Source organism: Pogona vitticeps, chromosome 2 (genome assembly GCF_051106095.1).
Source record: "Pogona vitticeps strain Pit_001003342236 chromosome 2, PviZW2.1, whole genome shotgun sequence".
NCBI lineage: Eukaryota > Metazoa > Chordata > Lepidosauria > Squamata > Agamidae > Pogona > Pogona vitticeps.
The window spans coordinates 26,346,892-26,374,844 of record NC_135784.1 but is presented as its reverse complement, the minus strand read 5'-3'; the positions used below and the strand labels follow the sequence as shown (position 1 = coordinate 26,374,844).

Here is a 27,953-nt window from a genome sequence, read left to right as displayed (position 1 = left end):
TGATGATGATGATGATGATGATGATGATGATGATGATGATGACGACGACAACGACGATGAGTAGTTACACTAGCAGAAGGGAAATGGCATAACTCACAGCACCAACTCTCTGCTGATGAAAGAGTCTCGCTTAGATTCCTGGTCGTGTGCCAAGCCACATGACTGGTGCACCATGAGGAATCCAAGCAGGGACTCTTTAATTAGCGGCCATCTGCTGCTACAAGTTACACCATTTCCCTTTTCACCAGTGCAACTAAGTATGCAACAGGATTCTGGCCAGCCAGTTAAGAGCTGAATGATGACAATTCCAGGGTAGGGGGGAGAAATCCTGGATCCCATGCCTCACGTCTGTACCTGTATGAGGTCTCGGGTCTCCCGCAGCTCTCGAACCACACAGTAATACTCTTTCAAGTCACTGAGCTGTCCTGACGTATCTGGCGCTTCCATGTTGGCCAAGATGGAGCTCAGCTGGGCAACTCTGTGTTCGTGGGCCTGGGACATGTGTGAAGGAGAAAGGTAGGATGATGAGAGAAGCTGCACAGCACCCAACCCTCCCCCACCCAGCTTCCTTCTGAACCCACTTTCCAAAAGCTGCTGGGAGGAACAAAAGAGAGGAAGAAAACCAAGTGCACGAAAGGTTCAAGCTCCCAAGTTGGTGGGGGGGGGGGAAGAAGTATGAACACAGAGCCCTCGTGGTCCTCTTCGCTACACAACTCACTGGAAGAGCACACACTCATCCTGCAGAAGTTGCCAAATTCCATCTCCCACAATGAAAGGATGGGGAAGCAGCCTCTCCTGAACTCGTAAAGAATTGTGGCCAATCAGAACAGATACCAGTGAGGTTGTCTAGGGACAGACATAGTGTGAACTGCAGACAGTGTGCGTATCCGCAGCAGCCTTAATGTACAGTAGTATTGCAATATCTGTGGGGCATGGGTTCCGAAACTTCCCCCACAGATGCTGAAAAATGCTGAAGAACAGTGGTGCCTCGCTTAGCGACATTAATCCGTTCTGGAAAAAATGTTGCTAAGCGATTTCATTGCTAAGCAATATTAAAAAGCCCATAGAAACGCATTAAAGTGCGATTAATGTATTCCTATGGGCTAAAAACTAACCTTTAAGTGAAGATCCTCCATAGGGGCAGCCATTTTCAGTGCCTCTAAAGTGAGGAAACACAGCGGGCGGCCATTTTGTTTTCCCAGCGGCCATTTTGAAACCACCGATCAGCTGTTTAAAAAGGGTTGCTTTGCCATGATCGCTTCCCTGTGATCATCGCAAAGCGAAAAAACCTCAATGGAGCAATCGCTAAGCGAGGCACCACTGTATTGGATGCTGTACATTGCATGGTCTCTGGCTCCCTCTAGTGGTCAGTTCTTGTGACTACAACCTGGAGATACATATCAATACACATTTCTGAGGTTTTTTTATATAATATTTTCAGGCAGTGAATAAGCGAAGCAACAGATACCGATCCCACGGAGAGGGCCTCTTATCCAGCCTCCTCAGCCACTCCTCCATTTGTAATGTTACTCAAAATGCAAACAGTGCCTCTGAGAGGTGGATCGCTATTAGAGACGGGCACTTCGTATCTGTATTCAGAGAATACACGCGTATCCGTCAACATCGTTGTTGCACCAATCACTTGGCAGCCGAGCAGGGAGACTCATCTTCCCACCTCCTTGCTGAAGTGGTCAGCTGCGGGGGGAGGCAGGGAAGCACCAGCGGGACCATGTCCCCGATTGGTGTGATGACGATGCTGATGGATGTGGGTGGGAATGAACCATGGTGGCAGCTGCGCTTCATATTCATATCCCCTAATAGTTATCAAGCATGGTGGAGTTCATGGGTTTTTCCCCCCCAACACATTGGACTTGCTACTTCTCTAAGTCGCTTGGCCAGTAGTCCCACCTTGCTCCTTTTATGAGCCAAAAAGGGGAAGGGTCCAGAACATCTATGCTACCTCTCATGTCTCCATGTATTGTATCCTCTTCACTCCTTCAAACTGTACTAGTTGAAACATATCCATTATTGCCTCGGCGCGCAGGAGCCAAGACTCCAAGGTACAGGAACGGGCATTATACAGTAGGATCCCTGTATCCATGGGATCAGTATCTTGCAATTTCACTTATCCATGGTGTGAAAATATTAAAAATACCAACAGAAAAAAAAATCATTTTCACACATGTACTATCAGAACTGGCCAGTAGAGGGAGTCAGCGACTGTGGTATGAATTTTTGTGGTTGAAGAATTTATAGTAACTTTTCTGGCACCCTCTAGTGGCCAGTTCTGATAATGCATGTGAAAATAATCATTATGTTTTTCTTTTCTTGTACCGTGGTATGTATAATGGTTGTTATTATTTGCGGTTTTCAGCATCCATAGGGAAGAGCTTGGAACTAATCTCACATGAATATGGGGGTCCTACTGTACACCACGGAAGACTTCAGGGGGCTTCTCTGCTCAGATTCTGACTTCCCAGATCATGAAATTACATGAGATTGTGTTGGGCTGCTGAACCTTCTCCCCCTACCTTGCTGTCTTTCCGGGTGTGGAATTCCGAGAAGCTTCTCTTCATCATGTCCTCCACTCGCAGAGCCTCCACCCTCAAGAGGTTCAGGATCATGGTGTAGGTCAGACGGAACTGGGACTGCAGCTGAGTTGGTTTGCCCTGGCCAGAGACAGAGGTAGAGTCAGGATAAGATTTAGAGACCAAGTGTGTGTGTGTGTGTGGGGGGGGGGAGACAGAGGAGAAAAGTACAGACAAAAATTTGCATGGGGTGACAAAGGGAAAAAGAGGTAACACAGCATCTCACCAACATCATTCGGTGAAGGTCAGCCATCTCAGGCACTTGGTTTTTGCACAGGATGATGACCATCCCAGTCGTATCAAGCCCTCGGCGTCCTGCTCGGCCCGCCATCTGGATGTACTCAGCTATGGGAGAGGGAGATAGAGACTGAGACTGAGAGAGAGAGGGAGAAAGGTGTACACATGGACGATGGGCTCAAAGATCAACCATCCTCTTGTAGGGGCGTGAAAGCTGGACAGGAAAAGAAAGCTAGGCAAATTGAAATTGATTTGTTTGATATGTAGTGCTGGAGGAGAGGTTTGCAAATACCCTGGACAATCGGAAAGACACACAAAAGGGTCCTAGACCAAACCAAGACCAAACCATCTCTGGAGGCAGAAATGTTGAAACTGAGGCTGCCCTACTTTGGGCACCTCATGAGAAGGCAGGATTCTCTGGAAAAGACCATCATGGTGGGAAAGGCAGAAGGCAGTAGGAAAAGAGGAACACCAAACATGAGATAGATTGGCTCCAAAAGGAAGCCACAGGCTTGAGTCTACAAGAGCTGAGCAGGGCTGTTAAGGTCAGGACCTTTCGAAGGTAGCTCATTCCTGGGGTAGCCATTAGTTGGGGCGATTCGACACCACATAACGACAGCAGAAAAAAAAGAAGACGAAATGCCAGTGAGGGATTTGTAGGGATTCCAAAGGGCAACAAACCAAACTGCCTGCTTGCTCAAAGGCAGGAGGAAGATGAGTCACCTCCGGGCCGGCATGCCTGCCTGCGGTTGTGGAAGTTCTGCAGCCTTCAAGGTAGACACCCAGCTGGGAACACCTGGCTTAGCTTTTAGTTCCCCGTGTGAGCGAAGTCGTCACCGGACTAGGCAATGAGAACTGCAGCCACAGGACACCCCCTCGGTCTTAAAAGTAGGGCAAAAGGAGATCGAGCCGCTGCCCTCGTGCTGAGTTTCTGCTCTCCTTATGTGGGAACAAGCCACATGGGTTTGGTTATCCCAGGCCATTGCTCCCTCTTTCGAAGGTGCTGCAAACAGGCAGCGAGAACAGCAGGCAGGTAAGCAAAGAAACAGGTGGATGAAAGAACTTGTGGGATGAAAGAACTTGTGGGGCAGAAAAGTCTGCAAAAACTTTTTTAGGCTTGAAAGCACTTAGACAAAAACAGGATGCACAATAGAAGTGATGCGGGGGGGGGGGAAGGACCCACATGCCCGCTCCTGCCAGAGTTTTCATTACCTGGCACCAGATCCCGGAAATTAGTGCCGTCGTGTTTGCGGATTGAATCGAAGACCACAGTCCTTGCCGGCATGTTCACCCCCATGGCAAAAGTCTCTGTGGCAAAGAGGATCTACAACAAGAGCGACAAGGGAACAGGCTAAGTCCCTGCACAATCTGCTCTCTCTCTCGTGTGTGTGTGCGTGTTCTGCCCTGTTAAGCTGGAACCAACTTATGGCAACCCCCATAGGGTTTGCAAGGCGAGTGAGATATTCTAGGAGTGGTTTTGCCAGTTCCAATTCCCCCAGCGAGTTTCGGTGGCCAAGTGAGGATTCGAACCCTGTTCTCCAGAGTCCATCCCTCGATCCACTACACTGCAATGGGAATTTCCCTCTCTTTCTTGCTCGGGTCCAACAATCCTGTGTTAACGACTGACCTAGTCCAACAAGGATTTCTTCTCCCCACACCACTCGAAAATGAATTCCGGAAGTTTTGCCAGCTGGCTGGAGCATGTTTAAAGGCGCATGAGTGGGGCCCGGAGGGAAAACCTTCCCCCCCCCCCACTGCTCTGTTTCATTGAGGGAAAGGGCCCTGCCTGCCCAACCACCACTTCTGCGCCATATCTATCTTTCTGTTGCCTCACGAGTTGGGCAGGGCTCACCTTGACCAACCCCTTGCTGAAGAGCATCTCCACAACTTCCTTCAGGATGGGTAGGATGCCGCTGTGATGCACTCCGATGCCACGCTTCAAGAGATCCACCATGTGTAGAACCTTGAAAATATAAAACAAGAGGCATCTTACAACCAAGGGACTTCGTTGTATATTTTAAAGACAAGGCCTCGTAAACAGTGGCTGTCTTGGGTTCCTTGGCTAGTCTTGGTGACCCAAAACAGAAGAAGAGGCAGCTCTTTGGCTCATGAGGGAGCGCCCTGGACCCATCTCTGCAGCCATCTTGTGGAGTCCCAGGCGTGAATTTGTGAAGAGTTGCCATGTTGAGAGGTCTTAGCCACCGCTTGGAAAGTTACTTTCCTAAAAGTCATTTGTTCCCATCACTTCCTGAAATGTTCTTGTTTGCTCACTGGGATATTTATTTTTTTGTTTAATTAAAGTATTTTGTTACCCTGCCTTTCTCCCTGAAAAGGACCTCAAGGCATCTTCCAACAGCGAAAAACAATATTTAAAGTTGAGAACAAAGAGTAGACAACGGTGGTTAACATAATTAAAAGACAATATTTAAAGCTAAGAACAAAGAGTAAGGAACACTCAGCAGCCGTGCAGGGAGACTTGTCCTCCCACCCCCTGCCTGAAGTGGCCAATCAAGCCAGGACATGGCGGAGCGACTTCCATGATTGGTGGGAAGGGTGGGATGCTGGCGGCACGGAGGCGCATGAGTGGACGGGCTGATTATGAGGGCTGGACCCTCATTAGGTACACCTGGGATGGAGATACAATGGTGCCTTGCTTAACGAGCGCCCTGTTTAACGACGAATCCGCATAGCGATTTGTTTTTTTGCGATCGCAAAAGCGATCATATTGCGATGTTCCCAATGGCAAAAAATCGCTTTGCGATGATCGGTAAGCTGTTTCGCTTACCGATTTTCGCATAGCGATGTTTTAGAAACAGCTGATCGGTGGTTCCAAAATGGCCTCCAGAAAAAAATGGCCGCCCGCTGTGTTTTCGCACCCATTCCTCGCTTACTGGGCAGCAAAAATGGCAGCCGTATGGAGAATTTCCGCTTAAAGGTAAGATTTTTGCCCATAGGAACACATTAAATGGGTTTTAATGCATTCCTATGGGCTTTTCCTTTTCGCATAGCGACGAATGCGGATAGCGACTATTTTTCTGGAACGGATTATCGTTGCTATGCGGGGCACCACTGTATTTGTATTTTTTTTTAACAAATACGAATATCCCCATCTCTAGCAAAGAAGCATCTTGGGTCATTAAAAGGCAATATTAAAGCTATGAATAGTAAGTATAGAATTAAAAAAAAAACCAACCCAGTGCCACTCAGAGAGACGGAAAACACAAGTAGTACTAAAAACCCAATCCCCCAAAGCAGTCTGTTGTGTTACTTACTGTAGGGTTCATTACCTACCACTGCTTTAAAAACAACAACAACATTGGGATTGATAAGAAAATGGAAGTTGCCTGAAAATTTCCCATCCAAATACTAAAAAAAGGTGAAAAGTCATTTAAAAGTATCTGGAAGCCGTCACTCATTAAGCCTATGAAGGGATTTGGCTCCCATTCAATGTCTTACTTTTGGAATGTATCTTTATTATCTTCTTGTCTTTAAAAAACCCACCCAGTTTCTCATTACAGGTAGCTTTATTGCGTGCATTTTGTTACTTCTGAACACAAATCTTCACCTAGGACTCACAGGCCACGTTTGTTTGGTTGTCAATTTATAAGCATGCCTTTCCCTTAATGAGGTAATTTAAGGCAGCTCACAGTGTTAAAAAGAACAGAATTACGTAAAACTATAGTGAAATATAAATTATAAGAAAGATGAGACTGATGAAAATACTGTACGTTGAATAAATAATACAGGTCAGACGTTAAAAACAATCTTAAAACGTATGTTGAAATCTCCTCTCTGTGCTCCAGGAAAGCAAAACAAACAAACAAACAAAACATCATCAACAAAAAACACAACCCCCCCAAAACAACAACAACAAAAAAACGATCTGCATCTGCCATTTTCCCTTTCCTCCTCAGTTTCCATTTCTCCTCTTGGCAGCCATGTTTGTGTGTTGATTTGCATTTGCATTTTCCCCCCTGTTGTACGTTTTGTTGTATGCTGCGCAGAGAGCACATTGCATTATGGGGTGGTATAAAACAGGGCTTGTCAAACCTCCCCCCCCCCGTCCACAGCTCGGTGCTTGTAGGAACTGGGCTGCAGATATGGATCTCCACCCTCCGCATGCATGCGCGGTGGGCATGTTGCACTTCCGTGCATGCGTGCAAGCATGACACCCCCCTGCAGGAACGACACACCCACCGCACGAGCACCCCCCCCGATGCATGGAGCTCGCTCCACCCAGCCAGTCCGTGGCCCCAAAAAGCTTGGGGACCACTGGTATACAAGATGAATAAACAAACTAACAAACAAATAAATAAATATTGATTTGAAGCTAAGCTTTCCTCGGCCACCCTCTTATCGGGTTGGAAGCCCAAGGGAGCCGGCCACATCAAGAGGCTGAACACTAATCTGAGCTAGTCTGCAAATCTCTCTCTTCAGAGCTGTTGCCACTAGAGATGGGCACAAACCACTGGTTCAGCAGTTCGTGCTGGTTCATTTATTGTCCAAACTGGTATTTAGCACTTCATAGCCCCGCCTCCAGTGGGCACCCATTTGGAGGCAGTGGCCTGGTTACTCTGCCCCGCCTCCACCGAGTGCTGCCTCTGAGTGGGCAGCCGCTGAAGGAGGCGGGGCTAGGGACCGCCAAACACCTATCAGGCAAGGAAATCAACCGGCGGTTCGTGCCAATCTCTAGTTGCCCCCCATCTTTTTCTCCGTCTCTCACCTGAGGCAACTGACGGTCTGTGCCCTTCAGGCGGGAGATACACTTCTGGAAGAAGACATGGATCTCGCTTTTTTCTGTGGTTGTGGTCAGGTCAACCGTGGTCAGCATGGAGGCATTGTCGTCACAGCGGTTGCGTGAGAAGGTGAAGGCCACCACCGGCAGCTGATCTTTCTTCCGCAGCATGTCAATGAGGGACAGCCAGATGTTCTTGTCCTGGCAGGAAAGTCAAAGTTGGCTCAGGGCCTAGGCTCGTGGGGCCACCTCTCCCCAACAGGCACCTCTGCTACACAATCAGGAAGGGGAACCACGGATCTAACCCGTCTCTCCTGAAACATCTCCAAAAGGCCCCACACTGGGAAATGAGTGTGGAATGGCGAACTGCAAGAAGTCATGAGGTTTTTCCTCCACCAAACCCCTGGCACAAATGCCACACTGCCCAAAACCGAGGTGCGGTGCCAAAATAAGTGCCGTTTTATACTTCAGAAGCTCCACTTTCTCCTTCAAACAAGATGCATGTGTGCCTCATTTACAAGGCATAAACATAAAAATTTTTTAAAAGGGAAAGATATTGTAGCATGAACCAAACCATGAACCAGAAAAAAACCCCACAAACTGGACTGGTTCGTGGTTCAGTTCAGGGATCCCGTTTTGCTGAAATGAAACGAAGTGCTGGTGATGAGAGAGCAGAGGAGGTAGGAACACCCCCCCCCCCCCAAACTGGGCATGAACCCAGTTATTTTGTGACAGGTCGTGGTCGATGGCTAACCAGGAACCACCAGGAACCACCATTTTCCAGGTTCGTGCACTTCTAAACCGCTATATTTAAACCTGAGCTTTTGTGGAGAAATCCACTTTTTCAGACGGCTATCCCTTCTAAAGGGACGTGGTGGCGCTGTGGGTTAAACCGCAGAAGCCTGTGCTGCAGGGTCAGAAGACCAGCAGTCGTAAGTTCGAATCCACGCGACGGAGTGAGCGCCCGTCGCTTGTCCCAGCTCCCGCCAACCTAGCGGTTCGAAAGCATGCAAATGTGAGTAGATAAATAGGGACCACCTCGGTGGGAAGGTAACAGCGTTCCGTGTCTAAATCACACTGGCCATGTGACCACGGAAAGATTGTCTTCGGACAAACGCTGGCTCTATGGCTTGAAGAGCGGGATGAGCGCCGCCCCCTAGAGTCGGACACGACTGGACAAAAATTGTCAAGGGGAACCTTTACCTTTACCTTTATCCCTTCTAAAACTATCATTTACAAGGAGATTCTGTGCTTCCTGGGAGACTTCTGAGTTACTTTTCAAGTAAAAAGGGGTCATTGTGGTTGCTGCTATGCTATCCCATTTTGGCAGCAAATTCAGCAGTGGGGGGTGGATTCTGAGGGAGGCACCAAATTGGATCAGGGTTTGCAGCATGTAGCTCCTCCTCCTCTTCCTCCTGCTTTCTAAGTTCAGCAAAACTGGCGCCTGCCATGCTACCGTCGGACGAGCAGCTAGCCTTACCCACGATTCATAGGGAGAGGGGAGGAACTGTGGGCAGGCTGCTAAACCCCTCCTGCCTCTGCTTAGGCTCTGCCTTGAGGCTGTCCCTTTTGCCCCCTCTCCTCGTACTCCGTTCCCCCCCCACACACACACCCTTTGTCGTTCCTGCACCCTTGGCCACCTGGGAGATGTGGACCTGGGCTTAGCTCACCTGCCCTGGCCCTGCTCCCGTATGCATAGGGTGCTTGGCCCCAAATGACTGGGAATGCTTGCTAGCCCGTTCCTTCTTGGCGTCCACAGCATCGTAATACCTGGAAGGAGTGAAGAAGAGTGTTTAGGTCTTGGGGGGGGGGGGTAAAAGAGGACACAGGAGGGCTGCACAAAGTGATGCATGGCCTGAAGAAGGCAGAGAAAAGGGGAGGGGGGAAATCTCTCTCTTTCTTATATTACTAGAATCCAAGGTCATCCATCAAGGTTAAATGGCAATGAACTTAAAAAATAAAAGCTTCCTTGTACAGAATTTATTCGTGTCTTATTCATGTTATACAGATACAGGGAATTATATCAACTGAATGACGTGATGCCCTAAGGCAGTGCTCCCCAACCTTGGGTAACCCAGATGTTCTTGGACTACAACTCCCAGAATTCCTGGCCAGCTCAGCTAGTGGTGAAGGCTTCTGGGAGTTGCAGTCTAAGAACATCTGGGTTACCCAAGGTTGGGAACCATTGACTTAAGACTTTACCAAGTAAAACTACAGCAGGACCGCAGTATCCACGTTCCAACCACCCGCTGTGGATACTGGAAAGCGCCGCTACTATAAAGCCTATATATAGTCTCTGATTCCCTCTAGTGGCCAGTTCTGGCAATACACCTTGGAAACATGGATTTCTGGTTCTTTTTAAAAAATATTTTCAGACAGCAGATAAGTGAAACTGCAGATACCGATCCCGTGGATATGGCAGTCCTACTGTATTCCATTTGGCCTTTATTGGCTTTTTCTTCACCTAGTGTACATTTCTTCCAGCTTTATCATGAGAAAGGGTACCTAATTGCTCTCTGTCTTTTACACACACACACACACACACACACACACACACACACACACACACACACACACACACACAGAGAGAGCATGTGAGTGTAGGATGGAGACCATTGAGTTCACAATGGTATTTGGAACTCAAAAAAATGGAGGGTCAAATTTTTAAATTCCCACCATAGGCGATGGTTACCCTGGGTAAAACCTAATGCCATTCCTTGTTGTTCTGTGCTATCAGGTCATTTTTGACTTGTGGCGATCCTAAAACGGTTTTTGAGACACGCGAGAAGTTCAAAGAGTGGCTTCAAATTGCTACCTCCACCCCTGTGGCTGAGCATGGATTTGAGCCCAGAACACCAACGTTGCTGTTGACACACCACTCCCCTCAGAAGTAACGGTTACCACATGTGGCCCTTTGCTAGGATACAGCACAACTACTATTGTACAATATTGTACAAGGCCACTGCTCTCCCATGAAACAGCCTGCCTTACGAGACCGACCGGGGTGCCATTAAAATGGAGGGTTAAAAAAAACCCCAGAACATTGATTTATTATACTTTTTACCCCTGATGTGTAAGGAGATGAGAGCAAAAGCGTTCTCTGCCTACCCCTTAGTGAGGAACGTCCCACGGGCGTCAACCAGAAGGAAAAGTTCATTTTGGGTTTTCTGGCTGTTGCCTGTGTAGAGGTAATGCTCCAGCGGGACAGGGCGCTTCAGCGTGCTGATCACATAGATCTTCTTCCTCTTGATCCTCCTGTAAGAAAGCAAAAATGCCATTGTTGGCATTTTACTGGATCCTTCATTCTCTGGACTCCTCTCGGCGTGTAGACACTCCAGACCAGAGTCCTGGTGTAACCATACGATGGAATGGGGCTGCTGAGGTGGCCAGCCTGTGGTCTACTGGCAAGATGACATCCCTCAGAGGCCCTGCCTTCCTACATGCCTAGAAAACTTTACAAAAGATATATTAAAAAAATTGTGCAGGAAGCCCCCTTATAACCTCTAAGACTTATGGGCGGATGATTATTTGCTATATTTTGAGAGTACTCAGCACCTGTAGGTAGGGTCTCCTGGGCTACCCAATTTTTTTAAAGTGATCCATCTAAAACGCACAAGGGGCTTTCTCAGTAAAAAGGCCTCCACCATTTTTATATGAAAAAATAAATTGGGAGATGGTGCTTTCGGGAGCAGATGTGCGCTTCCAAGACACCTTTCCCAGCCCTTCCCCTTGACAATTTTGTCCAGTCGTGTTCGACTCTAGGCGGCAGTGCTCATTTCCATTTCCAGCCCATAGAGCCAGCGTTTGTCCGCAGACAATCCTACGTGGTCACGTAGCCAGCGTGATTAGACATGGAACGCTGTTTACCTTCACACTGAGGTGGTCCCTATTTATCTACTTGCATTTTTGCATTCTGCATGCTTTCGAATCGCTAGGTTGGTGGGAGCTGGGAGAAGCGATGGGGGGCTCCCTCCATCACGTGGATTCAATCTTACGACTGCTGGTCTTCTGACCTTGCAGCACAGAGGCTTCTGCGGTTTAACTCGCAGCGCCACCACGTCCCAGCCCTCTAGAAGCTGCCAATCCCCTGCTCCACCAGTTCAGGTTGCAGATGACGCTGAACGCTCCCCTACAATTAAAGGAAGGTTCCTGCAAAGGGAAAACTAACACAGCCGAGAACAAGCAGGAGCAGCGAAAGAAACCACAGACCTTCTGTCAATGGTTATTCTTCTTTTGTGGTCTCTGCGACTCACGCAAATGGGTCTTCAGCACCTGCACAGAGGCTAATCTGGGTCAACTCTGCCTGGTCTCTCCCAGACGAGTCATGGCCAGAAGCCATGGTTTGCCTTTAGCTTATCATTTCGTTTAGTCGTGTCTGACTCTTCGTGACCCCATGGACCAGAGCACGCCAGGCCCTCCTATCTTCCACTGCCTCCCGGAGTTTGGTCAAATTCATGTTGGAAGCTTCGCAGACACTGTCCAGCCATCTCATCCTCTGCCGTCCCCTTCTCCTCTTGCCTTCACACTTTCCCAACATCAGCGTCTTTTCCAGAAAGTCTTCTCATGAGATGGCCAAAGTACTGGAGCCTCAGCTTCAGGATCTGTCCTTCCAGTGAGCACTCAGGGATGATTTCCTTTAGAATTGATAGGTTTGTTCTCCTTGCAGTCCAGCGGACTCTCAAGAGCCTCCTCCAGCACCACAATTCAAAGGCGTCAATTCTTTGGCGGTCAGCTTTAGCTTATAACCCTGGCTTATTTTGGGAAGAGGCAACTCAAGACCTCCCACATTCCATGCCCTCATAAGCAAACAAAGGATCCAAGGTTTTGCTGAACCTCTTCTGCTTGAGGAACAGGGCTGGGCAGGTGTAGCCTTCCAGACGTGGTCAGATTGCCACTCACAACCTTCCTTACAATGGGGTAGACTGGTTAAAGCTACTAGGAACTGATGCCCGGAAACATCTGAAGGACTGCTTCTCTGCCCACGCCTACTGTAGAAGGAGCCAGGTGGGAGCAATGGAACTTGTGCATCACCTGAATCCTAAAAGAGGGTGGCTCAGTGAATGGTAGACTCTAAACGTATGCAGCTGGATGGCTCGTGGTTTAAGTCTCAGGCTGGGGAGCCAGAGGTTAGGAGTTCAGTTCCCCACCTTGCCTCTTTGACAGCGGCTGGACTCCATGATCTATAGGGTCGCTTCCAGCTCTAGTTCAAAGAGGATGACAACTATATTGTACGCACTATGGAATTTGCTTCCATAGGATGCGGTCAGAGCAACCCACTTGGAAGACTCTGACAAAAGAGTGGAAAACTTTGTGAGGGATCACGCTCACCGTGGCTACTAGTCAAGGGGCCTACATAGTTATCTACAGGGTGTCAGAGGCAGTATGCCACTGTATATAACTGCTAACACGAAGCAAGAGTGGAATAGCGCTGTTGCACTCATGGCCTCCTTCCCGCTGGCACGTGGCTGACCACTGTGTGGCCAGAATGATGGGCTAGAAACAGTTTGGCTTGATCTGGCCTAGCAGTTGGTAGATACTCTTGCTCACCCAATCCAGTCAGCAAACTCCAGGGTGTTGGGGACCGTGGCACTGAGCAGGATGATGTTAACGTGGTCTGGCAACATGATGAGGACTTCCTCCCAGACCACACCACGCTGCAAGACAGGACACAGTGACAAAATGGAAGGTGGTTATTAGATGAGAGAAACCCCCCGCAACCCCCCCGAGAGTGTTTCTAACTTCCAGAAACTTCCTAGCCCTTATGTCAGGTTTCTATGCCAGAAGGAAGACTCTGGGAGTTGTAGTCTTAAAAAGAAAAAAAAGAAACTTTCTCAAGCTGAAAATAATACCTAACCTGAAAATAAGCAATAGTAGGATTTCTCAGGATGCTTGTAATATAAGCCCTACCCCCAAAATAAGCCCCAGTTCAGTGAAAGCCCGCCCTCCACCCTTGTGCAGCAACCAGAAGATGATGACAGGATTAAAATAAAACATCCCCTGAAAATAAGCCCTAATGTATTTTTGGAGCAAAAATTAATATAAGACCTTGTCTTATTTTCGGGGAAACACGGTACTAGGGCACACCCACCCAGCTTTCTCAGTATCCCTCCCTTCTTTCGCCATCTTCTGTCCACAGCTGTCCTCTCACCTCAGAGTCATTAATGTAATGGACCTCATCAAAGATTACCCACTCCAAGTCTCTGAGAACATCCGAGCCATTATAGAGCATTGACCTGTTTTTTAAATAAAGGAAAAATAATCAAAAGAGAGACATCACAAAACAAGGCTCTTATTGTTTAATACTCAATGGGCAGAGGTAACTTAAGAAGGGCTTGGATGATGTGTTGCTGCAGCCACAGCTTGGAAACATCACTCTTTTTGACTACAAATCCTAGAATCCCCAGGCAGTATGATAAATGTGTGTGCATTTGTGAGTTGTCGTATGTAAGACCAACGTTTCCAAGCCCCAGCTACCTTGAAACAAGACTCCAGCCTCTGCTTCTTAAAATTCAACGTCTCCACAACCTAAAACTGATCTTTATAGTAACCATGAGAACTAGAAACTTGCTTTCTTTAAAAGGTCCAGCTGAAGCTGCCAGGCTGCCAAGAGGGTAGAGAGCACTCAGCATATGGGATGTTCAGGAAAAATGGTAATGCCAGATAAAAACAAGGGAAGGATTCAGATACCTGGCCCAACCCCACCCTGGCCACCCAAGACCCTGGCCTTCTCCCAGTTCTCACCGGAGGATCTCTGTCGTCATGATGAGACACGAGGCATCTGGATGAAGCTGAACATCCCCCGTCAACAACCCCACATCCCCAAAGGTGTTTTTGAAATCCCGGAATTTCTGGTTGGAAAGAGCTTTGATGGGGGAAGTATATATGGTGCTGAAAGAGGAGACAGGAAGGGATGGGGAAAGTCAGAAATCCAGGGAGAGGAGGAGGATTTCCAAGGACAATTTTCATCTCTAGAAAGACATGCCAATGTGGAACAATAAATAGACTGCCCAAGCTATTAGATATAAATGTGCTGAAAAGAGGCACAGAGAGACAAAGGGTGGAAGATCCTGGTTTTCCAGAGGTTTGAATTACATTTCCCACAAGGCTTTGCTATTGCACCCATGCTGGCTGGGAGCTGAAGTCTGAAACACTGGGAGGCCCAAAGGTTTCTGCAACCTTCTTTCACATCGGTCACTGTCATCAGCCCCAGACCAGGAAACGTGGACGTTTCAGATCCTTCAGGGCCACGGTACCCATCGCCTTCAATCCTCGCCTTCTTAATCGGGGCTGATGGGAGTTGGAATCCAACAACTCCCACACAATGAGCCCCACACCTCTCCATAGACCTAGGGACCCCAACAGGGACATGCCTTTTGCTGCAGCATCCTGTGGGAGAGCGTTTCCATCCTCAAAAGATGGAAGCGACATTTTTCTACTTCTGCTTGTCAAAAAGAACACAAAGCAGAGCATAAATCCCAACATTTCTAGTTTACACCAGCCTCCGGCGTCTTTAGACGGGGCAGGGCACAGAGAGAGACCGTACAAAGGAGACCCCCCCAAAGCAGGCTGCTCTCACCGTGTCATGTGCTTCTGAGAGAGCGCGATGGCGTACTCGGCCACCACTGTCTTCCCGGCCGAGGTGTGGGCAGCGACAAAGACAGAATCGTGCTTCTCCAAGTGGAGAATGGCCTGTTTCTGGAAAACGTCAGGCTCAAAGGGCCACTGGGCAAAAGGGAGGGAAAGGAGTCAGCAGACACAAAAAAACGCAGCTCAGACTTATTTATTCACTCGTATTCTTTTTGTTCCTCTCCTCTCAGTGACGTCATCATGTTTAGTCTCTCTTTGGATGTGGTACCTCTTTGACAAGGGTGTTGTACGGCATCCAAATCAGTCCCCCAAGGCTTTTCAGCCAATTAAATTCTCTTCCTTATTTACCCATTTATTTCAGCTTGAATGATCAGCTGTAACAGTTTTACTTGCTTTTTTCTCATTACAGTAGGAACCCCCATATCCATGGAATCAATATTTGCAGTTTCACTTACCTGAGGACTGAAAATATTAAAAGAAAGAAAAAAGTAGAAAAAAGTTATTTTCACCATGTATTTACCAGAACAGCCCACCAGAGGGAGACAGAGACCAAGATCTGTATTTTTGTTGTAGGAATAGGTACATACTGCGGTGTGTTGCTCCCTCTGTTAGCCAGTTCTGGTAATACATGGTGAAAATACTTTTCTCCCGGATTTTTTTTCCTTTTACCATGCTGTGTATAGCGTTTGCTATTATCCGTGGTTTTCAACATCCACAGGGAGGTCGGGAACAACTCCCCCATGGATATGGGGGTCCTACTGTATATGATTAACACATTCTAGCTTTCTACTTCATATTGGTTTATAAATAAACATAGCACATTTAGTAGTTACATTTATACAGTGGTGCCTCGCAAGACAATGTTAATTCATTCTGCGAAAATTGTTGTTAAGCGAAAATATCATCTTGTGAAACACGTTTTCCCATTGAAATGCATTGAAAACCTGATAATCCGTTCCAATGGGAATGGATTGTCATCGCAAAGCAAAAATTGCCATAGGAAACACTGTTAAGTGAAACGCGGTTCCCAAGCGAAGACAGCCGTCTAACGAAACAGAGGCCATTAAAAGACTCGTATACTGAAGCAAGACCAAGCTGTCAAAAACATCATAAAGCGAAAAACAGGGACTTAAAATTTAACCATCTTGCGAGGCAAGGTCCCCAACATCGTAAAGCGAAAATCACCCATAGGAAACATCGTTAAACGAAGCGCAAGATTGCTCCGAAAACCTCATCGTAAAGCGAATTCGTCATCATGCGAAGCAATCGTCTTGCGAGGCACCACTGTATCCTGTTCTTCCTCCACTGAGCTCAAAGCATCATGAGTTGCTCTCCTCCCCCTCTTTTTTACTCACAACAGCCTGGCCATATTACAGTATAGGTCACGCTGAAGGAAAATAATTAGCTCAGCGTCAACCAGTGAGTTTCATGGCTCACTGACGATGAGAGCCTAGACCTGCCAAGACCCAGACAAGTGCAATAGCCTCCAGGCTCCGCCCTGGCCTTACACTTCCTCTCCCACCAACTCACAGCATCGGTCTCTCACCTTGAAAGCTGGGTCAGGAATTCGCTTGTAGAAATCATCCACAGGGGAGCTGATGTTGACGGGGATGGCCCACTGCTCTTTGAGGGGTTCGGCTGTGGGAGCTGGGGCAGTCTGTGGGGCTGGTTTGGGGCTGGGTGTCACTTCCTGGGAACAAGGCAAAGAGAGGCAGGCAGTCAAAAACCAACAACAAGCAAGCAAGCACAGAAAGTATGTGTGACATTAAGTAAAAGGAGAAAGGGATATTTCAGTTTCTGACATGGTGCCATCAGCTGTCATTTTTTAGAAATCTCTGCCTTACACTAAATTTTGCATTGTAATAGTTTTTAACATTGTTGTCAAGGTCAGGAAGGCCCATATTAACCACTCAGCCACACTACCCTGATTGCCCCGTATGAGTGAGGTCCAGGAGGGCAAATGTGCTGAGGGCTGAGGGAATCTTCCTGCCGGGCACCCTCCCAAAAACTTAGTCTCAACCTGACTAAACAGCGCTTCCAGGAAGTTGCCAAAAATCCACAGGGTTAAGCACTTTGACTCTCATACCAACCTTACCGGATAAGAATACCAATATACCCACAAACAGAAAGACTCCCAGTAGATGCTCAAGGTAAGGCCTGGTTTTAAGTACCAAAAAGTCTCTTAATCCAAAAGAACCCACAACTGTGCAAATTTTTTATATTTTATTAGGCGGCAAGAAAAAAAGTCAAAGAGTGAAGCATCCAAAACAGTTCTACAGCCACAGAAATAGACAAAGGCTGTGGAGCAAATAATCAATCAAATGTTGAGGTAAGAGCAATTACAGAACAGAACCAGAAAAAGAAAAAGACCAAGAAGTTTAGCTAACTTATTTTAGTATTTACATCCTAGCATGACTTCAGGATAATCTCAGATCATAAATAAAGTGCACATCTTGAAAGAGGCAGCAAATGAGCATATCATTCTCCTGAGAGATAGCTGAGCCAACTAAAATAAATTCTACTCCCTTTTTGTACAGAGTTCCAGATTCCAGGCCATTCTAGAAAATCTGCCGATCAAGCGCTAGGTTTCCCTGACCTTTCACAAAGAGAATTCTTCCCCTCTTCTTACTCAGCTGAAATCATTTTTCTAATTAGCTCAGTACCAAGGAGTGAGCTCATCCATTCCTTCTTCTTGCTTTCCTTTGTTTAAATTAACCATGGCTTGTTTTGTGTCATCAAACTGTAGCTGATATTATTTATACCAGAAACAAACCAGTTACAAGCCATCATTTACTAAACCAGCATGTTTCAAGTCCAATCAACTACATAGTTCAAGTTGACTATGGTTTACATAGTTAAGCATGACCTGCTTAGCCATGTTTTTTTTTCTCAGTCATGCTTTTGTTCTCCTTATAGTCATGTGGCAGGATAAGGGGAGGCTCATTCCTGTCCCAGCGGATCATAGTTTATTGTGACACTTGAACAGAGCCTTTTCCTCTTCCCCCAAATCTACCTGAACTGGTTGGAGCCCCTTTGGTTTCTAGGTGGCACAGGATTGCCCAGTTGTTTCCCCAAACTTGGTCTTGGGGTCTGCCACCTTCTGCTCCAGCTTTCCTACACTTCCATATATGGACAGCCTTGCTCTCCCTTTCAGTCTACATCCCAATCCCAAAGAAGGGCAGTGCCAAAGAATGCTCCAACTACCGTACAATTACACTCACTTCACACGCTAGCAAGGTTATGCTCAAAATCCTACAAGATAGGCTTCAGCAGTATGTGGAACGAGAACTCCCAGAAGTACAAGCTGGATTCCGAAGAGGCAGAGGAACTAGAGACCAAATTGCTAACTTGCGCTGGATTATGGAGAAATCCAGAGAGTTCCAGAAAAACATCTACTTCTACTTCAATGACTATGCAAAAACCTTTGACTGTGTAGACCACAGCAAACTATGGCAAGTCCTTAAAGAAATGGGAGTGCCTGATCACCTTATCTATCTTCTGAGAAGCCTATATGTGGGACAGGAAGCAACAGTTAGAACTGGATATGGAACAACTGATTGGTTCAAAATCGGGAAAGGAGTATGACAAGGCTGTATATTGTCTCCCTGCTTATTTAACATATGCAGAATACATCATGCAAAAGGCTGGACTGGAGGAATCCCAAACTAGAATTAAGATTGCCGGAAGAAATATCAACAACCTCCGATATGCAGATGATACCACTCTGATGGCAGAAAGTGAGGAGGAATTAAAGAATATCTTAATGAAGGTGAAAGAGGAGACTGCAAAAAATGGTCTGAAGCTCAACATAAAAAAACCCCCAAGATAATGACCACTGGTTCCATCACCTCCTGGGAAATAGAAGGGGAAGATATGGAGGCAGTGACAGATTTTACTTTCTTGGGCTCCATGATCACTGCAGATGGTGACAGCAGCCACAAAATTAAAAGACACTTGCTTCTTGGGAGGAAAACGATGACAAACCTTGACAGCATCTTTAAAAGCAGAGACATCACCTTGCCGACAAAGGTCCGAATAGTCAAAGCTATGGTTTTTCCTATAGTGATGTATGGAAGTGAGAGCTGGACCATAAAGAAAGCAGACCGCCGAAGAATTGATGCCTTTGAATTGTGGTGCTGGAGGAGACTCTTGAGAATCCCCTGGACTGCAAGGAGAACAAACCTATCAATTCTAAAGGAAATCAAGCCTGAGTGCTCACTGGAAGGACAGATCCTGAAGCTGAGGCTCGAGTACTTTGGCCATCTCATGAGAAGAGAAGACTCCCTGGAAAAGACCCTGATGCTGGGAAAGTGCAAAGGCAAGAGGAGAAGGGGACGACAGAGGACGAGATGGTTGGACAGTGTCACCGAAGCCACCAACATGAACTTGACCCAACTCCGGGAGGCAGTGAAAGACAGGAGGGTCTGGCGTGCTCTGGTCCATGGGGTCACAAAGAGTCGGACATGACTTAAGGATTAAACAACAACATATTTACAGAAAAATTTTGCTTTTCCTCCAATAAACTCAAGGCAGTATTTATGGCTCTTGTCTCCACACATAACTTGATCCTCACAGAAGCTGAGATGGGCCATGTGGAGAAAAAGTGACTGACTGGCCCAAGATCAGCCCATCAGCTTCACGGTTTCATGAGGACTTGAGCCTCAGTCCAAAGCCTCTATCCATCAAACCAAGCTGGCTTTGGGCTCTTTTAACACCGCAGGACATACATTCTTACCTTCAGCACCAGTTCCTCCAGGCTGTTTGCCCTCTGCAGTGGTGCTGGTTCTGCTGGGGGAACCTCTTCTTTCTTTGTCCTCCTTTCCTTCCCTTCTTTCTTCTCAGTTACTTTAGCCTTCTCCTTGTCCCCTTCTTCATCGCTGGAGACCTCCAGATCCAAGGTGTCCAGTGCTCCCAGCAAATTGGTCAAATTCAGCAACCCAGGAGAGGCCTTAAGCTCTGAAGAGAAGTACACAGAGTCAAGGTGCTGTTCTTCAGCCAGGAATCTCAAGCAGGCAAGCCACGTCATTGGCTGAGTGACAAAGGTGCGATCTACTTCACACCTTAGAAACCCAGATTTTGGAAATACGTTGCTTTTTTCCCTCACGACAAATCCCAGAATCCCACAATCATCATCGCTAATGGCTATGCTGCCTGCAAGGTTCTGGGAGCTGCAGTCCAAAAAAATGTAACACTTCCAAGCTCTGGGCAAACGTATACAGAACCAACTGCTGTTTTCCAGCCCCTTCCAGCAGACCCTCCTCCCAGCTCCCAACCTCCTCCCCACACACCTTGCTTTGTGAACTCGACCCCTCTTTTCCAGCCGGGCGGCACCGTCAGCAAATCTGTGGGAGAAAGTGAAGAGGGAATCAGAGGTGGGACCCATTTACCAGGCTGGTTTCATGGGCCATGAGGAAAAAAACCCAAGTTTTCCTATTCTTATTTCCGTCACGTATATCAATGCTTAGAAACCCTGTCATTTATTTATTTTTCATTACAACTTCTAGGGGGCTTTTCTGGCACGGGGATTCTGGGACATGTAGTCCCAATAAGCAGCTTTCCCAAGCTCTCTGGTGCAGCTCAAGTACTAACTTGTCTAAGTTCTAGCTCTTACACTGAAGTCACAGCTCGATAATTCTGGATAGGAGCATGGAAACACTCCTACGGAGACAGCCGCGGCTCTGATGCACGGTGCCACTCCACCCCGAAATGTCACCTGGCACAAAGCGGCCCTCCTTGATCCTGGAAGTACCCACTTTCAACTGGCCCTCCAGTGTGCCAACCAAGCAGTTAGGGCAAGTGGCTTGCATTTCTTTGAACCGGAAAGCGGAGCCAACCAGGCACAGATCAGCCACTGGCAGTTGCAGAAGGCATGGAAAGGCTTCCAATACACGAACAAAAGGAAACTCATATAGCGAATAATTTGCAGTCAATCTCAATTCCCCATCTACGCCCAACCATGTACAACCCTTATAACCTCTGTCCTAAGTTCAACGAAAGGCTATTTGGATAGCCATTTGAGCATCACTAACCCTGGCCCTCTAATACAGACTGATAATTCAGCTGCCTGTGCCATTCACCCAGAATCGTTCCACTCTCCTCACTCTTTTCCTAGCACCTCCTGTCTGACACACACACACACACACACACACACACAGAGTTCACAAAGAGTCTTGTGGAGGACCTGTGGCAGAACGAGCACATGCCTAAAGAAGTTAAATTACCTTTCTCAAAATCAATGTCCTCCTCCAAGTCTTCTTGAGCCTTGATCTGCTCCAGGCTGGGTTCATCCATCCCACCTGCAAGGGTTGAGGTAAAACACCGGGCCGTGAATGGCTAAGTGTGCGGTAGGAATTCCGAAACCCAAAGACTCAAATTCTGCAACCGAACTATATAAATGGGCCAGAATTTACTATTTATTTAGTTATTTAAAATACTGAAATATTGTTTTCACTCTGCCTTTCTCCTTCGATAAGACCGGACCCAAGGCAGCTTAAAGTGCAAAAACAGTAAATATACAAATATTAAAAATAATTGAACAAATATTAAAAACGAAACATGAAACAAAGAATTTCACACACTAGCACCAATAAGGTACAAAGAGCACACGTAAGTCATGCGCAAATCAATATATTTTGTCCAAACCCCCATCACCACCATTTTGGAAAGAATGGGCAATCAGCTCTCATTCCCAAGCTCATCCGTGCTTCACTTCCTTCCCACGTTATTATACCCGTAACTCCGAGAGCCCCAAAGGAAGGAGGATAGGAGACCCATACCTGGCCAGAAAGGATAATTGGTGGCGCTGCCTCGCAGAGCCTCGGCTGGGGGACCAGGGGCTCGTTGAAAGGAAAGTGAATTCTTGGCTGAAAGCCCCATGTTGTCTACAAGGGCCTGGCATTAAGGTAGCACAAGAGAGACAAAGATCACCATTTATTTATTTATTTATTTATTTATTTATTTATTTATTTATTTATTTATTTATTTATTTATTTATTTATTTATTGTGTTTTTTTACCTCACCTTTCTTCATAAAAGGACCCAAGGCGGCTTACATCATTAAAAGAAAATATTAAAAGCTACCAACAATGAGTATACAAATATTAAACAGAATCAAATACCATACAAAAAACCATAAGCAATCTCAAAGCACATTCAAAGCAGGAATGCATTAGCATCCATTAAAAAAAAACCACTCCAGCAGCCAGTCACTCAGTGAAAGCTTGCCTTCTTGTGGAAGGACAGCAAAGAGGGAGGCCCTGAAGGCCTCTAGTGGGAGGGAGTTCCAGAGTCTGGGAGCAGCAACAGAGAAGGCTCTCTCCTGTGTCGCCCCCCCCCCCCAAACAAGCCTGTGAAGGTGGCAGGACTGAGAGAAGGGCCTCTCTAGATGATCCTAAAGTTTGGGCAGGCTCACATCAAGAGAGAAGTGGTCCTTGAGACAGCTTGGAGACAAGCCATTTAGGACTTTATAGGTTAGAACCAACGCTTTGAATTCAGCCTGGAAACGGACTGGCAGCCAGCGGAGCTAGTGTAGCGGGGGGGGGGGTTTGTGTGAAACTATTGGTTTCTTCCAGGAAGTTTTACATACTTATAGGCTGCGGTTAAGAACACGAGGCCTGTCAGATGTAGGTGGGCCAGAGTTCCCAGCCAGGATATCCAAAGGTAATGGAAGCTGCAGCCTAGCACTGAAAAGGACACAATCCCTTGCTCCTTTTTACAGACTGACAGACAATGCATGGCAACAACCAGACCTTGCCTGTGGAGGAAAATGTTCAAGTGCTACCTAACCTTGTAATCCTCCCTCCCACCAGCAGGGGTCAACAGAGTGAGGTCTGCACCAGAACCTGGTGAACTCAAGCGATGTCCAAAGATGTGCCTTTAAGTTAATTCGCTGTCAAAGGAAATCTTAACTGACTGGATGCTCTCAGGTGTTTTACTCATGAGCTTCTGCTCAGTTTATGTTTTTTGCTTTTGTGTAAATATTATTAGGGTCTGCTACTTTGAGTGTTGATTTTTGACAATAACAGAGGTTCAATTTTTGAAAATGCACAGGTGCGACCTGACAAGCTTTCCTCTCTCAGCAATAGCAAAATGATGACCTTCCAACTTTACTTTTTCCCTATTGAAGCCCAAACCATCAACTCCACGCATCCTTACTACTTGCTACTCAAACGGCTATTCTGAGAGGAACGGGGGTGGGGTGCCGGCGAAGGACAATTCCTTACCTCTTTGAAACCGAGAAGCTCGCCCGTGGTAGGATTGCGATCCGCCTGAAGTGTGGAGTGCACCGGTGTGATGTCCACTTGGAAAAGGGACTGGACGTCTTTCTCTCGGGGCCAGACCCTTGCGTGAGAAAGCAGGCAGCGTTAAAAAGTCATTTCCTACACACATTCCCAGTGTGGTGTAGTGGACAGAATGATGGACTAGGACTCTGGAGAACAGGGTTCTAATCCGTGCTCTGACATAGTCACTAGAGGAATGGATTTGGTAGAACCACTCCTTAAATATCTCACTTACCTTGAAAGCCCAATTAGGGTCACTATAAGTCTGTTCTAAGGGCACAGAACACACACACACACACACGTCTGTTCTAAGGGCACAGAACACACACACACACACACACACACACACACACACCTCCCAAGCCATCAAGGAGCTCATCAGGAGTTGCATCCTGCTTTACTCATCTGGGGAGCAGAGATTTTGAGCACATCTACTCTGCACAGTCAAAGCAGTTTGATACCACTTGATACCGTATGGCTCCACGCCAGAGAACACAAGGATTTATCCTGGGATACAGCACTTCGTATTCCCCCTAGACGGTTCTAACCAACTCCCCCGCATGTATTTATTTATTTATTACAGAGCACTATTCTAAGCAGTTTACAAAACAGACTTAAAAAACTATAAACGCAGAGGCAAACCATGAACCTATCCACCTCACCCCAACATTAAACATCAATATGAGACCTATACCATAAAAATCCCCAAAGATGGCAGGAGCAAACCAACAAAAAAAGTGGACCGAAGGGAAGACATCCCTGAACACCTCTTGAAAGAGGACCGTCTTCAGCATCCTCTTAAAAGAGGACAGAGAGGGGGTCCGACGGACTTGTACTGGGAGCCTGTTCCAACGAGAAGGGGCCATGACCGAGAAGTTATAGATTTCTGGTGACCATCTTCTTTGCCTCCCTTGGCCTGGAGACCCAAGGAAGTGAAGCCTGTGAACAACAGGGGATACGGGGTGATGTTCTTAGGGAAAGATGCTCGGACCAATAAAGGGCCCCCAAACCGTTAAGGGCTTTACAGGCTAGCACTAGAATCTTCAATCTGGCCCAGAGAGCAACACGAGGCCAATGCAGGGGAACTGGAGAGGACTGGAGAGATGCCATCCAACTTGTTCACACCTGTCACCACTTTGGCCGCTGCATTCTGCCCCCACTGCAATCTCTGATTCAGCCTCAAGCGCAGCCCCTGTAGAGAGTATTATAGCAGTCGATCTTGAAAATCACCAGCACCCATACTGACATCATCAGGGACCCACCATATAGACACAACTGGCAATCAGTCTAAATTGATTAAACACTGATCTGGACACAGCACTGCAGGAGAGAATTCTAAGTTTCAGGAATGAAGCTGCAGTAGTTGTAAGTGGTCTCAACGTGCTATACACATATATTGCAGATCCTCTTTGACTTGGGGGGTTGACCTCCCAGTGAAGATCGGAAAACTTCCCATGAAAAGGGAAGTTTTCTGATCTTCCTTATTGAAAAATCTTTTCAACAAGGATGTTGGCAAGTCTTTGGGTTCTAGTTCAGAGTCCAAAGTCTTGGTACCAAGTCCTGAGTCCCTATTAAAAACAAGCCTTTTCCCTCAGAAAAAAAGGGTGGGGTGGGTGGGTTACAGATCAAATCTGTATCATTTCAAAAAAAACCAAACAAACAAACTCTGAGTGGAGTCCAAATTGAGTCACTGGTGCAACTTAAGTCTGACTTGACAGCGAGTCCAGCCACTCAAGTCCCTATTAATGCTTTCCAAAGTCCTTCACAACCAAACCCAACTTGATGCTGGCAACCTCACCTGTGAGACCTTTCGAAGTGATGGATGGGAAGCCACTCGGGGCTGTTAAGAAACTGCTGTTCCAGTTCGGATGCCAGATCCTCAGCATAAGGGGGCAAGCCATGTGGCAACTGTAGAAACAGGCAAAAGAGGTGACAGAGCCACAGATTACTCTATTTCGGAAGCCACAAGTTACAAACGATATACAGTGGTGCCCCGCATAGCGACGATAATCCGTGCAGCAAAAATCGCTGCAAAGCAATTTTGTCGTTATGCGGAAATAAAAAACCCATTTAATGCGTTCCTATGGGCAAAAAACTCACCTTTAAGTGAAAATCCTCCATACGGCAGCCATTTTCGCTGCCCGGTAAGCAAGTAATCGGTGCGAAAACACAGCGGGCGGCCATTTTTTTTACCCAGCGGCCATTTTGGAACCGCCGATCAGCTGTTAAAAAAACATCGCTATGCTATAATCAGTAAGCGAAACAGCGTACCGATCACCGCAAAGTGATTTTTTCCTATTTAAAACATCGCAATGCGATTGCTTTTGCGATTGCAAAATCTTTGTCACTATGCAGATTCGTCATTAAACGGGGTGCCTGTTAAGTGAGGCACCACTGTAGTTTGCTCTAATGAGCAGGGATTTTTTCAAGGGGAGGGGGCAGGGAGAATGTAACAAGAGCCTAACCGCTGGCCTATTCAGTAGGACCCTCATATCTGTAGAAGATCCGTTCAATTATATACAGTTAGTGTTTGGGAATTTAAAAATCATCTTAAGGATTTTGGAGTTTGTTCAGATAATGTCTAAACAAAAATGGGTGTTGACTGTTGACTGTTGCCTCCTCCTGTTGGGAAATCTTGTTCTTACCGTAGTGATGGGAAATCCATCCCCATCGGGCTCCTTCTCATGTGTGATGAGCTCAAACCGACCAGCACATCCAACTTCTAGAATGGAGAGGGGCAGATCCAGAGGTTTCCTGGGGGGCAGTGCTTGAGGGAGGGAAAAAGAAGAAACGTTAAGTTTCACAGCTACTTTTTCAGGCATTGTCCCCTGGACCCATCAGGGTGTCCCTTGGTTGTTATTCAGGACAAATCAGAGCTTGGGAGAAGTTTCTATTTTGGACTACAGTTCCTAGAATCCACCAACCCTGCAAGGCCATCAGCCATCCGAACTAGGAGGGATCATGGGAATTGCAGTCCAAGAAACGATTCTCCCAAGCACTAGAAAGGGCCCCCTTGCTGTAAGGCTTCAAGTCAAGTCAAGTTAAACGATGTGCTTCCGAGCAGGTTTCATTATAATGGAAAGCATGGGGCAGACGGCCAGTTCCCTTCCTGAAAGAACCTGGAACAACTATTGAACGAAGAGAATTTTGTGAAGTGACCACTTCCTTCCCGGATCTCAGGCAAAAACAGTGGTACTGAAGCAGTTAAAAAAAAATCCTTGTGCTACAACCAGAAAGCTATCAGCAGCACTTTTAAACCACACCTGAAATAGGCAGAAAGAGAGGGAGGGGAGAAAAAAGTCAATGCATGTGCCAAAAAGTAAGCAAAATGGTTGCAACTAGAGCTACTCGGTGCCTTTGGGCTTGATGGGGAAGAAGGCACGAGAATCAATTAGAATCATAGAATAAGGCCATCGAGTCCAACCCCCTGCTCAAAGCAGGAACCAAAATCAAAGCAAATCCAGCAGATGGCTGTCCAATTTTCTCTTGAATGCCTCCAGCACTGGAGTGCTCCCCACCTCCCAAGGTCATTGGTTCCATTTTGCTCTGACAATTAAGAAGTTTATCCTGACATTTAACCTAAATCTGACTTTGAATCCATCTCCCTACCCCACCCCCATTTTCTTCTCCAGTTCTCTCTCACACACAGATCTGGTGAGAGGGATGGTGGAGGGTGCTGGCCCATCCTAAGATGGGCTAGGACCCCCCCTTTTTTTCTTCATGCAGTGGTTCACAACCTTGGGCAACCCAGGTGTTCTTGGACTGCAACTCCCAGAAACCCCAGGCAGCATAGATGGTGGTCAAGGCTTCTGGGAGTTGCAGTCCAAGAACACCGGGGTTACCCAAGGTTGGGAACCGTTGTACCAATGAATGAGCCTTCACTGATGAAAGCTACCTAAGCAAAGTTCTTAAAAGGGACACTGTCCTGATTTTCCTATCCTTTCTACTAAGTCCTCAAGAAGATACTGAAGTCCGAAGGAGGTATGGAGGGGAAATAGGCAGCTGCAAGTGCTGAAGTGCGTAGGCCACAGTGGGGAATTCTGGTCCACTGCCTGGCAGAGTTGAGAAAGCTCAGGCGGCAAATGCCGAAGGGTAGGGAGACGTCATAACTGGGTGAGCCATCGGGCCCGCCTAGTGGCCCCCAAGCCAACCTGCTCCCTACGGTGGCTGGGGAGGGTACTGTCCCATCGACAGTGCTGAAGCAAGATTTGACAGCCATGCCAGTCAGCTTCTGCATTGCCCTTTGCCTCAGGTAGCAAAATCACTTGGATCTGGCCAGACCAGAAATTTAGAAGGGTCTTGGGATTTCAAGTGCAATCTACGAAAAGGAATTTGCCTGTGTGTTACCATATACAGGAGGAATCACACCAGAGGTTGCTGGACTACAAATCCCATGAGCTCAAACCATCACAGTCAATACTGCGGGTGGTAGGAGTTAACAGTCCATTCTCCTCTGGACGACCTTCCATTTCTCTTTACTAATAACAAAAGGCTTGGGTCTCTGTGAGACAGGATTTCATGCATATT

The 27,953-nt window shown here is 47.0% G+C and overlaps 1 protein-coding gene across 2 annotated transcripts in view; it reads right to left on the bottom strand.

Annotated features, from left to right (window-relative positions):
- Nucleotides 1-27,953, bottom strand: part of SKIC2 (SKI2 subunit of superkiller complex) — a 40,811-nt gene that overhangs the window by 11,223 nt on the left and 1,635 nt on the right. For both annotated transcript variants that reach the window (XM_072989029.2, XM_078388425.1), the window contains exons 2-21: nt 26,072-26,193; nt 25,225-25,334; nt 23,370-23,487; nt 21,924-22,038; nt 21,369-21,443; nt 20,436-20,489; nt 19,883-20,103; nt 16,694-16,837; nt 15,137-15,282; nt 14,302-14,448; nt 13,709-13,793; nt 13,108-13,214; nt 10,669-10,815; nt 9,231-9,330; nt 7,549-7,761; nt 4,678-4,788; nt 4,038-4,149; nt 2,815-2,933; nt 2,532-2,669; nt 355-492 (exon numbers count right to left, since the gene is read on the bottom strand). In XM_072989029.2, coding sequence (XP_072845130.2) covers nt 355-492; nt 2,532-2,669; nt 2,815-2,933; nt 4,038-4,149; nt 4,678-4,788; nt 7,549-7,761; nt 9,231-9,330; nt 10,669-10,815; nt 13,108-13,214; nt 13,709-13,793; nt 14,302-14,448; nt 15,137-15,282; nt 16,694-16,837; nt 19,883-20,103; nt 20,436-20,489; nt 21,369-21,443; nt 21,924-22,038; nt 23,370-23,487; nt 25,225-25,334; nt 26,072-26,193 — 2,522 coding nt within the window. The remainder of the gene's footprint in view (nt 1-354; nt 493-2,531; nt 2,670-2,814; nt 2,934-4,037; nt 4,150-4,677; nt 4,789-7,548; nt 7,762-9,230; nt 9,331-10,668; nt 10,816-13,107; nt 13,215-13,708; nt 13,794-14,301; nt 14,449-15,136; nt 15,283-16,693; nt 16,838-19,882; nt 20,104-20,435; nt 20,490-21,368; nt 21,444-21,923; nt 22,039-23,369; nt 23,488-25,224; nt 25,335-26,071; nt 26,194-27,953) is intronic.